A 20,283-nucleotide genomic window follows, 5' to 3' on the forward strand; every position below is an offset into this window, starting at 1 on the left:
AAACATCACCATCAGATCAGTCATAGCCCTACGGCTCAAGGCATCGGCCACCACATTGGCCTTGCCAAGATGGTACTCAATGGTGCAGTCGTAGTCCTTAAGCAGCTCGATCCATCTACGCTACCTAGGATTCAGCTCATTCTCAGTAAAAAGGTACTTGAGGCTTTTGTGATCAGTGTAAATGATACACTTCTCACCGTATAGATAATGCATCCAGATTTTTAGTGCAAATACCATGGAGGCCAGCTTTAAATCATGCATCGGATAGTTCGCCTCATGTGTCTTAAGCTGACGAGACGCATATGCTACCACCTTACCATCCTGCATCAACACACATCCCAACCCGACATGTGATGCATCACTAAAAATCGTGAACTCCTTTCCAGATTTAGGCTATATTAGAATAGGAGCCTTAGTCAGTACATTCTTGAGCTTTTCAAAACTCTCTTACTATGCATCAATCTAGTTAAACGGTACCCCTTTACATAGTAGCTTAGTTAAGGGTGCTGCAATCAACGAGAAGCCTTCCACAGACTGCAGATAATAACCAGCCAGACCCAAAAAACTGCGGATCTCAGACACATTCCTAGGCTACTTCCAATCTAGTATAACCTTAATCTTTCGAGGATCGACTTGAATCCCCTCAGTAGACACCACATGACCCAGAAATGTTACTTCACGTAACCAGAACTCGCATTTGCTAAACTTAGCATAGAGCTGCTTTTTCCCTCAAGGTCTGAAGAACAACTCTAAGGTGCTCGTCATACTCATCCTCAGTTCTCGAATAAACCAATATGTCATTAATAAACACCAGTACAAACAGATCCAAGTAGGGCTGAAACACTCGGTTCATTAGATCCATGAAAGTTGCCAGTGCATTAGTCAATCCAAATAGCATCACCAGGAACTCGTAGTGACCATAACGAGTCCTAAATATCGTTTTATGCATATCAGCCTCCTTAACCCTCAATTGATTGTACCTAGACCGAAGATCAATCTTAGAGAATATCGAAGCTCCTCAAAACTGGTCAAACAGGTTATCGATCCTCAGTAACGGATATTTGTTCTTAATGGTTAACTTGTTCAGTTGTCGATAGTCGATACATATCCGCATGGATCCATCCTTCTTCTTCACACACAGTACCAGTACTCCTGATGGAGACACACTAGAGCGGATGAGCCCACGATCCAATAACTCCTAAATCTGAGCCTTAAGCTCTATAAGCTCCTTCGTTGTCATTCGGTAGGGAGCGATAGACACCGAAACTGTACCAGGGAAAAGCTTAATCCCAAACTCCACTCCCAATTAGGAAGTAAACCCAGTAGCTCCTCAGGAAAGACGTTTGGAAAATCTCTTACAGTGCGGATATCCTTTATAGTAAAGTCTCTAGAAATGGAAACACTTACATAGGCCAAGTACGCCTCACTTCTCTTGCGAACCAGTTTCTCCTCCATTAGTGCAGAAATCACATTCGACAGATAATCCCGATGCTCTCCAATCACAACTACCTCGTTATCCTCTTCATTTCTCAAGACGACCCTCTTAGTCATACAGTCTAAACTGATACGATGCTTGACCAACCAGTCCATACCCAGAATCAGGTAAAACTTTCCAAACGTAAGTTCCATTAAGTCAGTCAGAAAAATCGTCCCTTGAACTTCTAATGGAATGTCTCTATACAGTTTGCTAACCAAAACAAATTGCCCCAACGAGCTTAATACCATAACCTTACTGAAAGTACTCTCAACCGATAATCCTAGATTCCCAAAAATAGAGCAGGCAATATGGGAGTGAGTGGATCATATATCTATCAATGCAGTGTATGGTACATCAAAAATAAAGAACGTACCCGTAATTACATCTATAGCATCTTTGTCCTCTCAGTGACGTGCAACATAAACAAGAGTTGGCTGCTTCGCCTCAGTCTGTCCAGCACCTCTGTCAGGTGATCTCTGTCTGTGGCCCATATTATTACCACCCCTAGCCTGACCACGGTCTCTCGGCGGCTGCTGTGCTAGCCTTTGTAGCTGTACAATATCAGTACCCTGAGCTTGTATCTAATTGGCCCTCAACGGACACTCTCTAATACGGTGATCCAATAATCCACACCTTAGACACACCCCAGTCCTCCTATAACACTCGCCCTGATGCCGTCTACCACAATCAACATATTGTTGCAGTCCAGTAACAGCAACAGGGGGCCCAGCTCTAATCAGCCCATCAGATCTAGCCTTTTTCTTAGGCTTCTACATAAAACTCGATGGCTTCGAATCCCTCTTGTTCCTACCTCTCTCTCTATCGCGCTTTTGGTGCTCAGTACGCTTAACCTGCTTGACGATCTTTGCCTTCTCGGCTAAAGTAAAAAAATCTCGCTCCTTTTTCAGAGCTATCAGAACCCTCAAGTTATCCTTGAGGCCATCCTCAAAGTGAACACATCACTCATACTCGGTCGCCACCATACGTAGCGCATAACGACTCAGCCGCAGGAATTCAACCTCATTCTTAGCTACAGCTCGATCTCCCTGAGTAAGGTTCAGAAACTCCTTCCTACAGACATCCATGTAGCTTATGCCAACATATTTCTCTTGGAAGGCAATCTTAAAGGACTCCCAGGTCAGACATTTGGGCAAAGTGCCCTCCTTAATAGTAAGCCACCACTGATAAGCCTCATCACGTAACAACGAGACTGCACCCTTTAATTTCTACTCAAGGGTGCAATCTAGGTCATCCATGATTCTCTCCGTTGCCTCAATCCAATATATAGCCACATTAGGGGCGACCCCAATGACACCCCTGAAGAGCTCAGCTCCATTGGACTAGAGTCGTTCTGTAATTGATTCTCAGTAGTAGGCGACACTGGCGTCTCACTCATGTCCAAATTAGGCATGCTGCCAGATGATAAGGACTCAACTTGAGCCCCTTTACGACCTCTTCTACGGCCTCTAGTACCCTGTCTACGGATACCTCGTGTGCTCATGTCTAGTCGAATTTATCTGTATTACGAATTTTATGAATCAGTTACAATTTCAGTATTCATTAATGGATGTTTTATGTAAACAGTTTCAGTAATTCAGGCTGGTTTTCGTAAATCGCAATCTCTATTAGTTTGACTACAGTTTCAGTATACACTAACTAGAGTGTCTTCACAGTATACTATATATAGTAGTTTCAGAATAAATTATCTATAACAGTTTATCAAAATACTTACAGGATCGGCGCTGGAGACTCGGTGTACCACATTCTCAGTCGAATCATTTCAAATCATTTGAAAATCAGTTCTTAAAAACCAAAGTTTAAACTCAAATCCACAACCGAGTTTTGCAACCAGCTCTGATACCACTAAATGTAACACCCCAAACCCAGTCTAAACATTATGGCCGAATCTAGCGATGTCACATGGTAGCGTGTTGAAACTAAGTTGTTATGATAAAATCTTTTTCATTTTTTTTAAAACATAATTCGTTGCGGAAGCTTTAGAAATCATCTAATTTATGAAAACTGAATTAACTAGGTAAATTCGTCCATATTATAAAAACCCTTTTGTTTTAGAGAAAACCGTTTGTTTGTTGAGTTGTGCAATTATTAAATCCATGAAAACAGTCTAAAATCCAAAATAAAAGCAAACAGTCCAAAAGTCCAATTTACATAAAAAATAACCCAAAAAATAATTAAGAAATAAATACCAAAATTGAAATTAAAATAATAAAAAAATATGTATGGCCACCGTCGAGTCCTCCGCTACACCGATCCGTCAAGTCTGGGGATTACCTGTGCACATTAAATAGAAGGGGTGAGTTTACGTAAACTCAGTATGTAATCCCCACAGAAACATTCAAACAGTCAAATGCAATCTGGGCCTAAGCCCATTTTAGTCTCAGTAGCAGTTCAGGCCTTAACCCATTTCAGTTCAATATCAGATATGCATAAGGGCTTTAGCCCATCACAATAACAGTAATGCTAACAGTATCAGTGAGCAGAGTCCTACCCAACCAGCCTCTACACACCATCTCCGTCCAACCCTACACTCCATGTGGGGATTAAATCAACTCACCCATCCCTACACTCCAGGTAGTACTGAATGCGGCACAAAATAATAATTTGCAATTGAGCCGCTAGATATTAGGCTTAAGAGCCTTTTAGTACACTTCCTCCAAATAATATCAACCCACTCTAATGTAATGCAACATATAATGGAATGTCATGCTATCACAGTTCTAACAGATACACATACAATTCAGTATACATGCTTATATAATGCTCAGGACATAATTCACATAGTTAATTTCACAGTTCTACGGGAGGTTCACAGTCTACTTGGGCGACCCGTGCAACCTTAACCGTCATTTCAGTAAAAATGGGCTTGCACGCCTATGTGGCCTGCCTGTGTGGGCCCACACGCCCGTGTAGTTTACCCGTATGGGCCCACACACCTGTGTGGCCCACACGGCCCAAATCAGCTTAGCCCGTGTGTCGCACACGACCTGTCTTACCATCACACGACCGTGGCATGGCCTGGTGTAACGACCTAATTTTCAGTGGTGTCGGAAATGGTGATTTGAGATCACTAAATTCGACAAATAAGATTGAACAAGATAGTAATTTAATATTTATGAGTCAAGTAAGGATTTAGAAGAATTTTTGAAATGGTGAAATTAGTGAATTAAAAGAATTTATTAGGTCAAACGGGTCAAAAACGAGGTATCAAGACCTCAAAATTGAGAATCGAGCTATAAATATTTTTATAAATATTTATGGAGTGTCATTGAGCTAGTATTAAAGTTTCGTTAGAAAATTTTAACGTTTGGATGGCTAATTAATTAAAAAGGACTAAATTGAAAATAGCGCAAAATTTGTTAAATTGTGAGTAAATAGCTTAAGTATTTAAAAAGATGGATTTAAAGAGCAATTAGACCCAAAGGTTAATGGCTGGACGGTTTGGGTATGAAATAAGCAAGAAAACAATGTGAATAAGGGGCAAAATTGGAAATAGTATAAAAGTTAATAGTTAACTAATGATGTAATTGAAAAATCTAGACATTTCTTCATATTTTCTCAGCCAAAACGCCGTAGAAGGTCTGGAGAAATCTGGTTTTTCATATTTTTACATCATGTGAGTTTAATTCTTGCTTTTTCTTGATAATTTTTATGTTTTTATGACTTTTACAATTAGGTCCACTTATAGAATTCATTAGTTTTTGATTTTATGGGTGAAATTGGAAGTTACCCTGGATGGATAAGCGAAGTTTATAATGAATTATTATGAAATTTAAGTTCTAATTTCATATTAAGGTGGTTTTATTAAGTGATTTTGATAGGAAATGATATTTAGGACCTAATTGTGAAAAAGTTGTGAATTGAAGGTTGCTGTTGAAATTCAGAATATAAAAGGTTTTGAAATAGTTTATAATGATAAAATAAAGTGTTAATTGAGAAAAATTAGTTCAATTGATGGGTGAATTGAGCAGGGACTAAATTGTGAAAACATTAAATTTTGGGGTAAAAGTGTAATTTTGAAATTTGAACACTATAAATTGTGAAGTGAAATAGAAATCAAATAAATGCTAATGAGTAGAAATATTTTATATTATAGATCAAGAATCCAAAGAAGAACGAGGAAAAGAAAAAGCTGCGGAATAGTCCCTAAATTTCAATATCTTCTACAAATTAGCCGGGTAAGTTCATATGGTTGAATTTAGATGTTTATTTGTGAATGATTGAAGTATATAATGTGTTATTATATACGAATTTGTTGTGGGATTGTGTAGATTTTGTTAATGAAAGAATAAATGTGGAAATGCAAATTAGGAAAAACGCAGGATTGAGTACGTTCGTATCGTGACGTGTGATGAATTGACGGATAAGACCATGGTTGTTCCATGGCAAAGTGTGAAATGTAGGTATGGTATCATCTATACTGAGTTGTGAAAAGTAGGTATGGTATTATCCATACTGAGCTGTGAAATGTAGGTATGGTATTATCAAATCCATACTGAGTTAAGAAATGTAGGTATGGCATTTCCCATACCGAGTTGAAAAATATAGGTATGGTATTTCAATGAGGAAAACCATACTAAGTTGTGAATTGTGGCATTGAGCAACGACGTACTCAATTTCGTAAGCCGTTTCCTAATTTGATTATAAGAAATAAAAGAGAAGTGATCCAAATGAAAGAGATTGAGTAGTTGTTACTGTTGAGCTCAACTATGTGAATTATTATAACAATGGTTGTGAATCGCAGGAAACTTTAGTAAATGTTTTGGTATTGTTTGGAAATATTATGTTTGGTAAGCATTACTTTTAAACCTATGAACTTACTAAGCTTCAAGAAGCTTACTTGTGTGTTTTTGATATTTTTATGTAGATTGAATTGAAGTGAAGTTGGTAGATCGGATCAACACAACAAAGCACGCTATCCAGATCAATTCCAGTAGCTTTTGTTTTATGTTTGAAGATTTATATGGCATGTATAGAGTTTAAATGAAATGAAGTAAAGATGTCAACATTTTGTACTAAAACATTTTTTGGTTAGTAGTAGTAGTTTGATTTTGAAAATTCACCATAAATTATGAAAATCTCATTAGAGGTTGAATAAAATATGAAATTAAATCTTATTGAATCTAGTTTCACATAGAAGAAACGGTGTAAGCAAAAGGCTTTCATATCAGGAGATATTTGAATTTTTGTGAGACAAGGTCAGAGTGATTTTGAACTCCCCTGTTCTGATTTGTAAAAATCATTAAAAATTGTACAAAAATATTTAGGAGTCATACTATATATATGGATTCCTTATTGAGTTTATTTTTTAAAAGAAACAATCATCTTGGTTATTTTAATTCTGTACATGGAGAAATTTGGTTCGTAGTGCACAGGGGTCAGAGTAGCCGAACCCTGAAACAGGGGAGACTTCAACTAATAAACTGTACTAATTGGCCCAACCAAAAATTCTAGAAAAAAATTAGTAAGTAGATATATGAGCCTAGATTCGGAGAAAATTTACGGATTTTGATTTCGAGTTTTTTAACTCGAGATATGATTTTTTTTGCGTCTGTAATGCAGTTGGACAACTTGTCTGGAAAGTGTGATATAAATTGTTTGAATTTGTTTAAGTGCTCAAATAAGTTTAATAATGCCTCGTGATCGACTCCGGCGACGGTCTCGGGTAAAGGGGGCGTTACACCTGGCCTCGTCGAAAACACGTTTGTGTTCATCACACGGCCTACCCCACGGGTGACCACACGCCCGTGTGGCATCGATAGTGAGGTTTTTAACTTTTGTCGAAACCTTGTTTCTGTGCAATCGAGTACACACCTGGTTTCGATTGATGCTAAAATGATCATTGAGCACTTCAAAACCTAAAATTGATATTCCAACGCCCAAAATCAGTGTTAAAATGAAACTTAAGCGAAACTAAATCGAGATGTTAAACCCAATACCTTTAAAAACCCTAGCTTAAATCAAGTAAAAGCGTTTTCACACCATTTCAACGCTGACCGAAGCACTGCAGCCCTTTAACCTTCACCATAACAAACGAATCCCAAAAATCACTAATCCAAAATCAAAATAACTGTACTTACTACACATACCTAGACTTACCAAACACGTGTGAGCACCAACTATGTTGCAAAACAAGAAAGGAAGAAATAGATATAGAAAAAGAAGAAGAAAAAAAGAAGAGGGGGACGGCAGAGGGTTTAGAGAATGAGAGAAAACCAAAACTTATTTTTGTTGGGGAGAGGAAAAACGAATAGATTTTTTTTATAATCCCCCTATCATCTCCCCAAATCTCTCCTTACTAACCCACACAAACTCCACTACTCAGAGTCCTACCACGACACAACTCTTAGCCGAAACTTAGAGTAAAAACGTCACCCACGCTCATGCAAGGATTCGAACACAATACCTTCAGCATATTAACACTACACTTAACCACCAGACCGGCAGGCTCGTTCTGATATATTTTTACAAACAATCAAATAAAAGCCTATTGATCACGGTCAATGCTTTATTTAGAAAAATGCCAAAATTTACCCAAGTCAAGACTTGAACTTGGGACATCACACACACACCCAGAACACTTAACCACTAAAGCAAATACTCGTTTGTGTCATAAATTCACAATAACAAAAATAAGAAATTTGGGGTGTTACAAAAATAGATAAATGCATTACATTAATAGATGCTCCTAAATCACATATGGCTTTCTTTATGCCAATATTACCTATTTTGCAGGATATAGTAAACATACCTTAGTCCTTACACTTAGGCGAGATTTTCCTTTGTAGCACTGTAGAAACATTTTCTCCGACATTCACCCGTTCGTTTCCTTGGAGTTTCTTTTTGTCGGTGCATAATTTTTTCAAAAATTTTTCATAGCGTGGAACCTGTTTAATTGTATCAAGTAAAGGAATATTAATTTCTATCTTTCGGAATGTCTCAAGGATTTTTTTCCTCTCATTCCCTTTTAACTTGAGCGAGCCTTCCACGGTATATGGGAGGTACAATAAATGGTTTATGAGGCACCGACTCAGTGAGAGCTACTGGTTCGGCTTCCTGTTCAACATCGTGGTCACGACTCATGCCTGGCACTAGTTCTAACTCTTTTCCATCCTTTACGGTCATAGCACTTGCATTTGGACGTGGGTTCGGCTCGGTTTGAGATGGTAATGTTCCTTGATTCTCCAAACGACTAACCGTAAGAGCTAACTTACTTATTTGTTGATCCATTTCTTGAAGATGCACTTTAGTCTTTTGTTGGAACTTTTCAGTGCTAACGGCTAGTATTTCTACTACGATTTTGAGAGATGACTTTGAAGGTTGTTATTGTTGAGGGAGGTGGCCTTGGTTGATATGGTTCATTGAATCGAGGGTTTGACCCATAACTTAGATTTGGGTGGTCCCTCCACCTTGTATTGTACATGTTCGAATATGGATCATAGCGCCTTTGAGGTGGCCCTAGGAAGTTCCCAATGGCATCTACTTGTGCAGTTGTGTCCTTAAGTAAAATCAGGCACGAGTCGGTAGAATGATCAGGCTTAGCACAAATCCCGTACAACCGAGTTGGGTTCATCTGTCTTGCAAGCATATTTTTTACCATATTAGTAAGTTCATCAATCTTATTTACTATGGAAGGAGTATTTAGCTCATGAACCCTTCTTTTAGGTTCCATAGGTGGTCGATACTGTTAAGAATTTGCAGCCATAGTCGAAATTAATTCCCTAGCTCTTTAGGGAGTTATATTCACAAGAGCCCCTTCACTAGCGGCATCAATCATCTTCATTTCCATTGGGAGTAACCCATGGTAGAAATATTGTAAGAGCGACTGTTTAGACAGATCATGTTATGGGCAACTTGCATACAATTTCTTGTATCGCTCCCAATATTCGTAGAGTGATTCTGCTTCTTTTCGCTGTATTCTGACCATACTCCTCTTTAATTCGGCTGCTCGAGCTGCTGGAAAAAACTTGTCAAGAAACAATTGAGACATATCAGTCCAAGTATTAACAGATCCTGGAGGTAAATAAAACAACCATTCTCTAGCAGAGTCAACTAATGAAAAAGGAAAAGCTCATAGTTTTGTTTGTTCCTCAGTTACTCCTTCTGGTTTCACGCTGAGACAAACCATATGGAACTCTTTTAGATGAGCATGGGGGTTCTCATTTTTCAAACCGCGGAATGTAGGCAATAAATGTATTAATCCCGACTTTAACTCGAACGGTGTTTCGCCTGTCGAATAAGTTATGCATAGTGGTTGTTATTCATCTGATGTAGCTGAAAGTTGGCGTATAGTTTGATCTGTCATGTCGTCTGAATCTTCGAATGAGTAAATATCTTCGGTGTAAGATCATTCTTTAAAGTCAGGTTGTGGTTGTTTACTGCACTGAATAACTTCTATTCGAAGTGTTCGAGCCAACTTTTCTATTTTCGGTTCAAATGTCAGAGTATGGCTTTAAAGAACCCTTCTTATAGGTTCCAATTTTAACCTGGTCATAAAGAAAACAAACAAAAAATTAGAAATTTTTACCAATTCCCAACAACGGCGCCAAAATTTAATGGGCATTGAAACCACCAAATATAATTTTCTACTGCAAAATATCAGTAAATTGAAATATAAAGTAGTAGGGTCGAATCCATAGGGGCTGGTTATCTAATTTCGCCTTTTCTCGTGACCAGAATTGTTGTTGCAGTAATAGTCATTCCCACGACCAGTGCATTGCAATGCTAGAAAATAAAAATGAGAGTTTTAAATTGATTAAGATAATAAAATAAGGAAATACGAAAAATAAAATAAATTGAAAACATATTTGAAAATGCAAAAATAAATTTAAGAAAATAAAATAAATGGATAAATAAAATATTTTTAAGCTTAGCCTTAGCCTCGGTGTACTCCAATCTTGAATCGATCCTTGAAACAGATTTTTCCTTCCAAGCGATAAGTTGATTATAGCAAAAGAGGATCCCTCAAATTGCCAGCTCTTCCTCTCGTAGTCGATCCCAGTATCACTTGTAAATCGACCCTTGCGGAATTTCTAACCACATGACACGTACCCATAATTTAAGACTTCGACAGCCTTATGATCTGAAAAGCCCAACTCGAATTAACAGCCTCAATCGTGTAGGTCATTTAAATTCGATCACTATCTCCCTTGACGGAATCCAACTAGCTTTTTCCAATTGAAAATGTCAATTTGTTCGCGAGATTTTGAATATAACACTGTCAACTCAACTTCCTAACTGTATGCGAAGTGATTCCAACCCAACGCACACTTTTTGAATTGAAACTGAATCAGCTTTGTGGGATGAATTTGTACTATCCCATATACTGGAGATATAGCGAATACCGAATTGAGAGGTTTTTTTGAGTTGGTTCGTATCTCACGATTGCTTTGTTGGAGCAATTTCTGGGCTAAAGCTAAAAAAGGTTTAGTTAATCATGGAAAGAATCATGCTTGAAATGGTTTAAATGGAATTTTGGAAAGTAGAAAGGGAAATGGCCTTGTAAGGCAATTAAACCAAAAGGTTGAAAACAAAGAGAAAAAAAAAAGAATGAAACAGAGATTGAGTATGACGCAGAAATGAGAAAAATATAAAGAATTTTATTAAATGCTAAAGGTAAACGTGTGTGTTCAATTAGTTGTAGCCACGAGGTATTTATGCATATTTTTAGTGCTAAAAATTAGCTAGATTTTTCTTAAATATTATTATTAAATAATTCTAAATATTATCACTAAATAATTCAAAAATAAAAAATATCAAAAACCCTTTAATATTTATCTAGTCATCTTTGTATCTTCAATCTTTCAATCAAGACTTCTTCTTTACTTTTTGTTCCAATTTAGCCCCCTTTTTCTAAGATTTTGAATTCTACACATCAACTTCTTTCCTGGTAAGAAAAATTCAAATTTAATAGTATTTTATCCAATAATTAACCAAAAATAAATACATTAAAAATACGAATTTATCTTGCTATCATTTTGATATACCAACATTTAGAGAACATATGATTTAAGTCAAATATCACACGAAAATATTGATGTAAAAATAAATTACATTTATTTATACATAATCCTGTGTTCATATAAAAATTATTGATTTTATTCAACAAAAATGTAAGTATAATAATAAATTGAAAATAAAATAATTATAAATGCATCAATATTTTAAAAGTAAATATAAATGTTTTTTAAATTAACTAATGAATTAAATATAATTGCATGTATTTTTTTAAAGTAAGTAACATGTATGGTTAATACTGTGTTATCTCATATTATTATAATTATTAAAAATTATATAATTTCTATTTTAGATTATATATTTAACACAAATAAATTTTAATTTCAATTTGGAAAAAAATTTAATCTCATAATTAGTTTTTATATAAATATAGTCTAATACTTTTTAATACTTTTTATTATACAATGAAGATACTAGAAATATTAACACAACATATGAATTTTTTTTTATTCCGAACTTGTCCCTATATTTTATAAGGAATTCTCCTTTAATTATTTTTATATGTGATAGATTATTATCATGACAAACAATTTATAAGTTGCGCCACATAAGACTCTTTTTTTTTATTTAATTTTTATAACACAACTCAATATTTTTATGTGATATAATTTAAAATTTGTATTATTTTATTTTATTTTAAATTTTGATAATATATATAAAAGATAAATAAAATATATTTTTAATTTTGATAATTTATTTAACTTTAGATAATTTAAAACATATATAAACCAAGTCAAATAAGAAATCGCATATATATATTTATCAATATTTTTAGATAATATGCTATGAGTATTTTTGTAATGACTCGATTTTAGGCGGTGTTAGAAAATGCGATTTCAAAATCCAATTCTATAAATCAAGTCAGTGAAATCATGAATAGAAGGATTTATAAAGTTAGTATAAAAATACATTAATAGTAGGTTGAATAATTAAATTGAGAAAATCGTTAATTAAGTACAATGACTAAATTATAAAATTTTAATTGTTATTGAATTTTAATTTGGAAAATGTATAAGGACCCAATTAGCAATTATGCAAAGGACCTAAATGGTTATTAAACCATTGTTATTATATGATAGTGGAAGTTAATGATAACATCCACTTGGTTTCATTAATAAAGGTTAGTTATTAAAGTAAGTGTGCTTAATTTCATTTTTTTAATGTTATTTATTCTTACTATATCATTATTACATATGGATGCACTAAAGAAGAAAATTGAAGAACTTGATGGCTACGCAAGAAAAGCAAATTAATCTAGAATGCCATGAGCTAATTTCAACATACATGAAAGATTTAGTACCATTTTGGAAGAAAAAGAAAATAGGAGTATAGCTATTCAAAAGAGTTGTATGAGATATTATTTAGAAAATAAGTAATATTTACATTTAATGTAGGTCTTTTTATCTTTTATTGATTTATTCAATTACTTCCATATTCTTTTATTGCATTAATAATAAATAAATAAATAATACAATTTACAAATTACCTTTAATTAATAAAAATTTCAATAAATAGAAAAAAATTACTTTTTAACTCTTTACATTATTGGATATACACAATTTATTATCTCCTCAATTATATATATACACTATTAATAAAATATTTAACTAAGTTGGTGTCACTAGTTAACCAATACCAACTCGATAGGAAAATGGCTAATATACCCTTTTATTAAATGGCTATTGTTATTTTTTTGATGGTTTTTTTTTGTCTTTTCATATTTTTATATAGTTTTTAATTAAAATAACTAAAATTAATATGTCTAAGAATTGAATCGTGTTTAGTATATTTATAAACAAATTCTTTACCACTATACCAATAATAATTCTCGAGTGAACTTTAAAAAAATTAACTTTTAATATAAAACGTTTTCTCTCACCAATTTTGTGCATATAAATAATGTCACTCATTGTGTTGATGTCACAACTCAACTCAATATTTAATTTTTAAAAAATAAAATTTTAATATTGAATTTTATTTTCACTAACTTGATAACTTTTTGGCGTATTATAGAAAAATGACAATATCATGATAAACAATTGGAGTACATTTAATATTCTTAATATGATGTATTTACCTATTTTAATTTTCTTCTACTAACAAGTTAAACTATTTTTTATTTTTATTTCATACATATTGCATATGTGTTGTTGTTGTTATTATTATTATTAGTTTCGAACCTTTCATTTCACTATTTATTGTATGTTGTTTTTAAAAACACATCTGCGTTCTAAATATGTGGTTTCCACACGCATATGTATGTGATAGGATTTTTAGTATTTATTAAGTGTTTTACTAAGTTGGTGTCATCCTCAACCAAGTCACCATGTAACATCCCAAACCTGGCCTAGATGTTATGACAGAATCTGGCGATGTCACATGGAATGAAATTCGAAAACTAGCTTGTCGAGTTAAAAACCATTTCAGTTAATTAGCCTTTATTTTAATTTCGAAGTAAAAACACATGTTTTTCAAAATGTCTAAATTCATATATTTTTTTTAGTTTTTTTTAGCGGAAGCTTTGAAACACGTATTTTAGAAAAACCCATTTGATCATAGGGAAAACCGTGTTTTATCATGCCTTGCAGTAGTAAATCGTAAAACAGTTTGAGGAACTGAAAATTTAAATCTATGCAATCCAAAGTCCATAAATTACATCAAAACCCCAAATAAGTAATAAAACCTAAAAATTTGTGAAAAACAGTTTAAAATTTATGTGTGGCCACCGTCGAGTCCTCCGCTGCACTGATCTTTTAGGTCTAGGGATTACTTGTATAGATTAAACAGAAAGGGTGAGTTTTTGCAAACTCAGCGTGTAATCCCCACAGAAAACATGCATACAGAAACACATCAGAATACAATCATTTACAATCTGGGCCTGAGCCCATTACAGAATCAATTTGGCCTTAGCCCATTCAGATACAATCTCTAAATTATATTAGGGCCTTGGCCCATATCAGACACAGAATGCAGATACAGTGAATCAGAATCCTATCCACCAACCTCTACACACTATCTCCGTCCAGCCCTACACACCATGTGGGGATTAAATCAACCCACCCATCCCTACACACCATGCTATACCGAAATGTGGCACATAATCAGAAATTTACAACTGAGCTGCCAGATAACAAGCTTAAGAGTCTTTCAAATACTTCCTCCAACATCATCAACCTACCCCGATGTAATGCACATACCATAAATGACATCAAATATGCAAATAACAGAACATACATTCAGTTCAATATAGATATCAGGCTCAACCAAACACTATACAATCAGATCATATAATTAGGGGTCTAAGTAAAGCTTACCGACCCTACAGTAGGTCCACAGTCAACTAGGGCGACTCGTGTAACCTTACAGAATATTTCAAAAAAATGGGCTCACACGCCCATGTGGCCTGCCCGTGTGGCTCATGTGGCCCAAATTGGCATTGGTCGTGTGGATCACACGGCCTAGCTTAGAATCCCACACACTCGTATGGGCCCACACGACCAAAATCAGTCTAGCCCATGTGTCGCATACAGCCTACTTGGCCATCACACGACCTTGTTTGGTGCACACAGCCTAGTCTCATCGATCACACGCCCGTGTTAGGGAACACGGTCTATCATACGGCCTACTACACCGCCATGTGGCATCGACAGAATGGTTTTTAACTTTCGCTGAAACCTTATTTTCTACGTTTTAGGGTACACACCTGGTTTCAATTGATGCTAAAATAATCCCCGAGCACTCCAAAACCTATAGTTGAACAAATAACACTGATTTAATCGATTATCATGTGATATAGAATCAACTCGAATCGGGGTTTTTACCCAAAAAACGATTGATCCTTACCTTTAGACGACGGACAACAGTTTCCACACAACTAACACTCCGAGAGGTAAGTACGAGCCCTTGAATCCTCCTCTAATTGGCACAGACAAAACACTTCAGAGGAAAGTTAACAAACAAAACAAACCTTTTAATTAATACTTACCGTAGAACTAGAAAGCTGGAATTGGAAGGCAAGATTTTGACAGAACCTCCACGTAGAGAAAATAAAAAGGAAGAGAGAACAAATTTAGAAAAAAAGAGAAAGGTGAAACAGCGTCAGGAATTTGGAAAGAATGGGGGAAAACTGAAATTTTCAAAAAGGAAACAGAAGGAAAAATAATCTGATAAGTTCCTCTTATGCCAACCCCCCTTAATTCTCTCTATCAAACTCTACTATCTAGAAACCAACCTTAGTACAATTTTCCATCCTGGAGCTGAACAAAAATATTGCCTACGCAGGGATTCGAACTCCTAACCCTTAGCTTACTAGCACTCCCCTTAACCACCAGACCAACTGACCCATTCTATTAATTATTTACCAATAATTAAACTTAAGTCTACTGAGTAAGGTTAAGGCTTTATTTAGAAAAATTCCAAAAATTTGCCAAAGACATGGCTTGAACCTAGGATCTCACACACACACCTAGAGCACTTAACTACTGAAGAAGATACAGATTTGTGTCAACTAATAGTAAAAGCTGAAACATAAAATTTGGGGCGTTACAACTCTACCCCCTAAAAGAAAATTTCGGCCTCGAAATTTACCTAATTAGAACATATGAGGATACTGCTGACGCATCGCCTCCTCAGGCTCCCACGTAGCCTCCTCAGTGCTATGATTCCGCCACAGCACCTTCACTAAGGGAATGGATTTCCTCCTCAAAACCTTAACGTCGTGATCTAAAATTTGAAACGGCTCCCCCTCGAAGGTCAGATCCGGCCGCACCTCAATCTCCTCAACAGGAACAATATGCGTAGGATTAGTGCGGTAGCGTCTCAACATGGAGACGTGGAATACATTATAAATACGATTTAATTTCGGAGATAGCTCTAACTGATAAGTGACAGATCTCACACGTCTCAAAATTCGGTAAGGCCTAATAAATCTAAGGCTCAACTTACCCTTACTGTCAAACCTCAGAACCTTCTTTTATGGTGAGGCCTTAAGAAACACGAAGTTCTCCATAGAGTACTCGATCTCACGTCTTTTCAGATCAGCATAAGACTTTTACCTGTCAGAAGCTTTCTTCAGTCGATCTCTAATTAGTCGAATATTATCTTCAGTCTCGAAAACCAACTTAGGACCCAAAACACGTCGCTCGCCCAAATCAGTCTAACATAAAAGAGTGCGACACTTACGACTATACAAAGCCTCGTAAGGTGGCATCTGGATACTAGACTGAAATCTGTTATTATAGGTGAACTTTGCCAAGGGCAAATACTCCTCCTAACTGCCTCAAAAATCAATCACACAGCACCTCAACATATCTTCCAGTATCTAAATCACCCTCTCAATTGGCCATCTTTTTGAGGATGGAAAGCGGTACTAAAATCCAACCTTGAACCCAGAGTTTCATGTAGCTTTTTCCAGAATTAGGACGTAAAGCAAGGATCCCTATCAAGAATTATCGAGACGGGTACCCCACGCAATCTCACTATTTCTGATACGTAGAGTTTAGCCAATTTCTAAATAGAAAAGTCTGTCCTAACCGGGATGAAGTGAGCTTGGTCAATCGATCTACGATGATCCAGACAGAATCCTTCTTAGTGGGTGTTAGAGGTAACCTACTAACAAAGTCTATTGTTTCTTGCTCCTATTTCCACAACAGAATCTTAACTGGGTGCAGCAAACTCAAAGGTAGCTGATACTCAGCCTTAACCTACTGGCAAGTCAAGGAGCAAGCAACGGAGTCAGTAACATTACGCTTTAACCCTGGCCACCAGTATAACTCCCGAAGATGTCGGTACATCTTATTTTCGTCGAGATGCACAGCATAGGGACTACTATATGCTTTCCTCATAATTGAGTATCTTAAATCCTCATCATTCGGTACACAAATCCGACCGTTAAAACAAAGTACCCCATCACTATTTATCCTAAAATCAGTAGTGTCACCATTCTCAACCTGACGGAAACGCAACTCAAGAGACTTATCCCCTATCTTTTTACCTCTGATCTGCTCGATCTATGTTGGTTTCACCTGAAGTTCAGCCAACAGACTCCCATTTTCGAATAGGCTAAGTCGAGCAAACATCACTCTTAAATCTGTAACATCCAGATATAGGGCCTAGTCGGAATAGTGGTTTCGAGACCACAAATTCGACATCAAAATATTTATTTTTATGATTATTATGAGGCCTAGAATATGAGTATAAACATGTGTTAAATTTTCATGAAGAAATTCTAAGTATAAGGTGTCCAATTGTTAATTAGGGACTAAATTGAATAAATTGCAAAACTTGGATTCTAGAAGAAATTGGTATGAAATTGCTTTAGATTATGAATCAGAAGGTCTTAGAGAGAAAATTTCCCAAATTCTAAATATTTGGACAAAAATGGGCTTGCATGGATAAAATTTTAAAGAAGCCCTTAAGAGTATTTTGGTCATTTGTCATTTTAATGAATTAAAATGGGAAAAATCAAGCCAAAATTAGCCATTTTCTTCTCCATGGCTTTGAAAAATTGAAGAGACACCATATCTAGGGTTTTCAACATTTTCAAGCTTAAATAGTAAGTGCTCCCAAGCCTCGTTTTTCATACTCTTTGTATTTTCGAAATCCCAGTAGCTTGCTCTCTCCATTTCTACCCATATTTCATGCTAGGGTTTATGTTTAAAAATTTAATCATGCATGAGTTGCTTGTATTTTGATGGATTATGGAGGAATATGAAAGATGAATGTGTATTAAACATATTTTCCTAGTTGATTTTCATGAAAAACCCTTATAGGGACTATTTTGCAAAAGATGTAAATGTATGGTAGAAATAGAAACTAATGAATAATGTGGGCTACCATAAGAAGGAAAAGTGTTCGGCTAGGCTTGGGTAAGATAGAAAGTGCATGTGTTTCATTATATGAGCCTAGGGACTAAATCGTAAAAAAAGTCAAAGGTTAGGGGCAAAACGGTCATTTGGACCGGGGGTAGATATTAAACTTGAAATGCATAATGTAGTGTATTAATGAGTTGATTTTGTTGACATAGACCCCGAGGAACAAATTCTGGAGGTCGATCGTGGTAAATGTAAGGTTTCGGAATAATCGAAACATAACTCTGAAACGGATACTAGGTAAGTTCGGATAACTTAAAGTAAACCCCTAATATGTATAATTCTATGATTTATGAATGCATGATGATTGTATTTATTATTGGCATGAATATCATAGAAATGCATATTTGATGATAATACGTGAAAAATGTCTCAGTTGAGATTGAAAAAGGGAATTTGATGGATAAACCCTCGTTGACATGTAAACTGAGATCCTGCATGTGTTGCAGCAAGGATTTAGCCCAGACAGGTAATCTGAGATCTCAAGTATGAAAAGGATCAGCCCGGATGGGTGTTCCTTGAATGATCAAGCCTCCTGAAGAATATGTGTATATTATGGATTTAGCCCGGACGGGTAATCCGATTAGGGTCTGAATTTAGCCTGGACTGGTAATTTAGATCCGAGCTCATTAAGGGTGGTTGTCGCTATAAGGGATTTAGCCAGGATTGGCCGACAGCATCTTATGAGTTCATGAAATAGGAGATTTAGCCTGGACTGGTAATCCTGCCATATGATGTAAGGTTCGCGGAAGTGTGTATATGAAATGATCATTCGTAAGAATTGACGGATAATGGGTATTCCATCGAGATTTTCTAGAAACTCAACGGGATTAATATGATGTATGCCAATAAGATGATGAATGATGAGCTCATCTACATAAATTATATGATGCTTTGTTATGTAACTAACTCATTGATTGAGTGCATGTGATAGGGAATCGTTTCAAAATTGATGATTTCATGATTTAAATATGGATGTATGCTAATTACTCGGTAAGTTTATTCTCCGGTTATTAAAGCTTACTAAGCATGGAAATTCTTACCCCCTCTCTTTTCCCTGTTTTACAGAGCTCGAGGGCTCATAAGGATTAGAAGACGGTTGGAGAAGCAACACACTATCAACTAGTCAAGCTTTGGTATAAAGACACTTCTATTTTGTTAATGACATGTATAGGGTTTTGAGTATTTTGTCATATGTGTCATTTGAATTGCCAAATGAAGGCATGTAAAGATGTATTCATCTTTTTGTAGAAGGCCATAGAAATTGGCATATTTGGAAGTAGGCCATGGCCTACCTTTATATGCATGTTTATGTTCTTATATGATGGGTCATTACCAATTGGCAATGAGTCACATGAACGAGCCAATTTCGGATGAATTAAAGCAACATGGGAACCCATAACATTAAAGAGGAAATAATCATTTATGTATGAAACCAATGATATGAGGTTTTCATACAACCATCTTCATTAAGATTATTTACAAATGTAAAATTATGTTTTCTCTCAAACTTGGTAACCACTAAGCTCAAGTAGTAAAAATGGGTGACTAAAGGCTTGGAAAATAGCCTATTAAGGTCCACATGGTTAGACACACGGGTGTGTGTCTAGGTCGTGTGTGGCACATGGTTCATCCCCATGGGCGTGTGGCATGGCCGTGTGTCCCCTACACCTAAAACTTTAAGTCAAATTGGCACATGGGTAGGGCACACGGGCGTGTCTCTGGGCCGTGTTAATTTAACAAAATGCTCAACTTTTGGACACGGGGTGAGCCCACGGACATGTGTCTTGGCCGTGCCTAAATGTCAATTTTTCCCATGGGTTAAAGGCATGGACGTGCCTTAGGCCACACGGGAATGGATGACCACACGGCCCATCATACACAGGCGTGTGACACCTCTAA

The 20,283-nt window shown here is 35.9% G+C and overlaps 1 protein-coding gene across 1 annotated transcript; it reads right to left on the minus strand.

Moving 5' to 3' along the window:
- Positions 1–706: 706 nt before the first annotated feature.
- Positions 707–2,978, minus strand: LOC107959795 (uncharacterized). Its single transcript, XM_016895948.1, has 7 exons — positions 2,793–2,978; positions 2,497–2,703; positions 2,329–2,409; positions 2,122–2,247; positions 1,890–2,028; positions 1,273–1,757; positions 707–997 (listed from the first exon to the last, which is right to left on the minus strand). The coding sequence occupies exons 1-7, from the start codon at positions 2,976–2,978 to the stop codon at positions 707–709; spliced, it is 1,515 nt and encodes a 504-aa protein (XP_016751437.1).
- Between the last annotated feature and the right edge of the window lie 17,305 nt (positions 2,979–20,283).

This window comes from Gossypium hirsutum, chromosome A11 (assembly GCF_007990345.1).
Source record: "Gossypium hirsutum isolate 1008001.06 chromosome A11, Gossypium_hirsutum_v2.1, whole genome shotgun sequence".
NCBI classification, from domain to species: domain Eukaryota; kingdom Viridiplantae; phylum Streptophyta; class Magnoliopsida; order Malvales; family Malvaceae; genus Gossypium; species Gossypium hirsutum.